At 31.1% G+C, this 3479-nt stretch overlaps 1 protein-coding gene across 1 annotated transcript; it reads left to right on the top strand.

The window, feature by feature from the left end:
- The first annotated feature begins 1600 nt into the window (after nt 1-1600).
- Nucleotides 1601-3056, top strand: LOC107489415 (vacuolar-processing enzyme-like). The gene is made up of 5 exons (XM_052262504.1): nt 1601-1809; nt 1993-2016; nt 2129-2379; nt 2467-2682; nt 2766-3056. Exons 3-5 carry the CDS (start codon nt 2323-2325, stop codon nt 2907-2909), a joined length of 417 nt encoding a protein of 138 aa, XP_052118464.1. The 5' UTR covers nt 1601-1809; nt 1993-2016; nt 2129-2322; the 3' UTR covers nt 2910-3056.
- The last annotated feature ends 423 nt before the right edge of the window (nt 3057-3479 follow it).

The raw sequence follows: 3479 nt of genomic DNA, 5'->3' as shown, positions 1-3479 counted from the left end.
GAACGACGCGTACGCGTGGTACGAAAAACGCTGAGTGACGCGATCGCGTGGACGACACAGACGAGTGACGCGCGCAATCTGCAGAATTACAAAAGTCGCTGGCAAAGATTCTGGGCCACAATTCAACCCAATTTTCGGCCCAGAAACACAGATTAAAGTCAGGGAACATGCAGAGACTCAACATACATTCAGAATACACTTTTTACAGTTTAAATGTATTTTTTAGAGAGAGAGGCTCTCTCCTCTCTCTTAGGATTTAGAAATTAGGATTTATTTCAACTCTTCATCAGGTTCAATAATTTATGTTTCTCTTCTATTTTTGTTTATTCTGAAGCTTTATTTATGTTTGATTTATGCTGCCCAATTGGCTTATGAATATTTCCCATGTTAGATTTTACTGCTTTGAATGAATGTTACTTGAGGTATTCCAGATATTTATGATTCTTATTTAGCTTTTTATATTATTGGATTTAATTGATTAACTGGAAGCTCTTGAGTTATTAACTATTCATGATTGATTGTTATGTCGGCTAATTAACTGAAATTCCACTAACTCTAGTCTTTCCTTAGGAGTTGGCTAGGACTTGGGAAATCTAACCAATTGGATTCACTTGACTTTCCCTTGCTTACGCAAAGGTTAACTAAGTGGGATTAACTTTCATTCTTATAGGAGTAACTAGGATAGGACTTCCGAATTTTCATATCTTATCAAGAATTTATTTTATAGTTAATTATTTATTTTATTTGTCCTTTAATTTACTTGTTCCCCACTTTCAAAATCCCAATTTACAAAACCCACAACCAATAATAAGAACATACCTCCCTGCAATTCCTTGAGAAGACGACCCGAGGTTTAAATACTTCGGTTATCAATTTATTTATGGGTTTGTTACTTGTGACAACCAAACGTTTGTAAGAAAGGTTGATTGCTTGGTTTAGTGACTATACTTACAACGAGAGTTTGCTATAACTTCTAAACCATCAATCTTCAGTTCTTCACTATCTCTCCAACTTCTTCATATAACAGTGGACAATTTGATATTAGTTTACTCATTTGAACGGTAATTAGATTAACTTGACCTGGTTAATTACCAAATTTTTTGACCTTAAGAAAACAATATTACATTTTTTTAATGAAACGGGGTTATAGTTTAAATGAAGTAATACAGTAATTATATATATTAACTTTTATACTATTTTCTACAAATTAGTACTTCTTGCTAAAGTAATGCAGTTTGAACATGATTATAGGGAAAAATAATGAGCCTGGTAAAATAGGGACTTTTACTAATGGAATTCTTTCAAAGATGTAAGATTTGTCTTGCTGATGAATCTAACTATTGAACTATGTCCTCTTATTTAAATATAGTAATATGGTGTTTCCAAAAGGATGCACTTTCTTCCCAACTTCCTGCTAAATAGTTGAGGTTATACTAGATAAGATAATGCTTTTTTTTTCCTTTGATAGGATTCTGGGCAAATGTGCATTTGGAACAGTTTACCATGGTTTTATTGAGGACATTCAAGTGGCTGTCAAGATGCTTTCTCTATCTTCAGAGCATGGATATCAACAATTTGTTGCAGAGGCAAGTGTGCAAAATATCCATAAGTGAAAGAAATCTCAATCTAAATTATATTGTTGCTATATTTGGCAAAAACAAAAAATGGCTTTTGAATGGCAGGTTAAGCTTCTAATGAGAGTATATCATCGAAATCTGATTTCTATTATTGGCTATTGCAATGAAGAAACTAATATAGGATTCATCTATGAATATATGGCAAATGGAAACTTAGATGATCATCTTTCAGGTGTGATCACTTACAACTATTTCTATTTTAGTATAGTTGAATTAATAAAGTCTATATAATTTTATCAAATTTAAAAATAAATTTTTATATTTTAAAATTAATAATTGATCTTATATTTTTTAACTTAAAAATTCTGTTATTTTATAATAGAGTATAACAAAGAATATTATTTTTAATTTGTAGGAATTAGTTCCCAGCATCAATAAGGTTAGTGGTTTTAATTTCTATTCATTTGTATTCCAACTCTTACCATCATTTTCAACCTTAAAGACCCAGTTTTGCACTCTGAAAAGCATCATGACTTTTTAAATCTATAAAGTATCAATCTTTTACTTGGAGTCTTTATTTGGGATGAATTACTACACTACAATACGGCAATGCAAGTGTGGAAGAAGAGAATAATGTCGTTCAAGTTGCCTTCCGATCCGAACACATGTCTTGGATGGAAGACATGTACTCTTCTTCTCTATTATTTCTTCCTCTCTTTTCAAATTTTAATTATGTTTATATGTAATGTATAAAGCCAGACTCAATCTAAGAAAAGAAACCTTGCAGCAACAATATCAATCGGTAAGATATTTCTATCTAACAATATTATAACATCATATTCATATTGATACATGATAATCAGCAAGGTTTCTTCGTATTGTTATACAGGTGGAGGAACGGACTTCTAATTATAACAACTATGCGATTGGTTCTCGTGTGATAGAGTATGGTGATACCAAAATCAAAGCTGTCAAGCTCTCTCTCTTTGAAGGCTTCGATCCTGCATCCACCAACTTCTCTCCAAACAACAACATCCTACCACCACAGACTTCTATTGAAGTTGTTAACCAAAGAGATGCATATCTTTTCTTCATATGGCAAAGGGTATATAAAATAAAATAATGCTCCTTTTTCTATCAACTCAGCTTATGATTAACAATGCGAGTTGGTTTTTGTTCTGTTTACAGTACAAGATTTTGGAACATGAAACAGAAGAAAAGGCACAAGCCCTGAAGGAGATTACAGAGATGGTGAACCACAGAAATCATATAGATGGTAGTGTAAAATTGATTGGTACTTCATTATTTAGTGTTCCTGAAGTTAAGCAATAATTTGGTAAACAATTGATTGCTTTTTAACATAGTTTCACTTATTTTTGAATTTGGTAAATAATACCCTTTTGAATTTTTTTTATATCCTTCATGAGAATTGTGATTCATTTACGAGTAGCAAGCTATGTTAATCTGTTTTTGATTGGATTGGCTTAACTTTGAAGTTTACAGTTGTGTATTAAATTTAATTGGATTATCTTGTTTTGTGGTGATTTTATGAAATTTCTGAACTAAATTTGTGTTTAAGACTTCTCTTTGAGTGTATCTACTGTTTTTTATATTAAAAAATAAATTTCTAATTTAAAAGTATGTAAATGAGATGAGATTAATGAATGATTTGAAATTAAAAATAAATAAATAATTACAGAATTTGTGGAAGTTTAAAAATCTCACAAAATAATTATTTTTTAAAAAATTAAAAAATAATTTGTGGAGGTTTTAAACTGCCACAAAAGTGATTCAAAATCATCCCAAAAGTCCAATATAAAACCCCCACTAAACACACACAAAACCCCCACTGAATAGATTATGGAGGTTTTTAAAAACCCCCACAAAAGACCTCGTGGCACC

The sequence above is a fragment of the Arachis duranensis genome, chromosome 5 (assembly GCF_000817695.3).
Source record: "Arachis duranensis cultivar V14167 chromosome 5, aradu.V14167.gnm2.J7QH, whole genome shotgun sequence".
Taxonomy (NCBI): Eukaryota; Viridiplantae; Streptophyta; class Magnoliopsida; order Fabales; family Fabaceae; genus Arachis; species Arachis duranensis.
Note: the sequence above shows the minus strand (reverse complement) of the source record. Positions and strands in the feature narration are given on the sequence as shown.

Coding starts and splice junctions, on each gene's coding strand:
- LOC107489415 (XM_052262504.1), top strand. CDS start 2,323: ATGTATAAAGCCAGACTCAATCTAAGAAAAGAAACCTTGCAGCAACAA. Junction 2,380..2,466: donor TGCAGCAACAATATCAATCG/GTAAGATATTTC, acceptor ATTGTTATACAG/GTGGAGGAACGGACTTCTAA. Junction 2,683..2,765: donor TTTTCTTCATATGGCAAAGG/GTATATAAAATA, acceptor TTCTGTTTACAG/TACAAGATTTTGGAACATGA.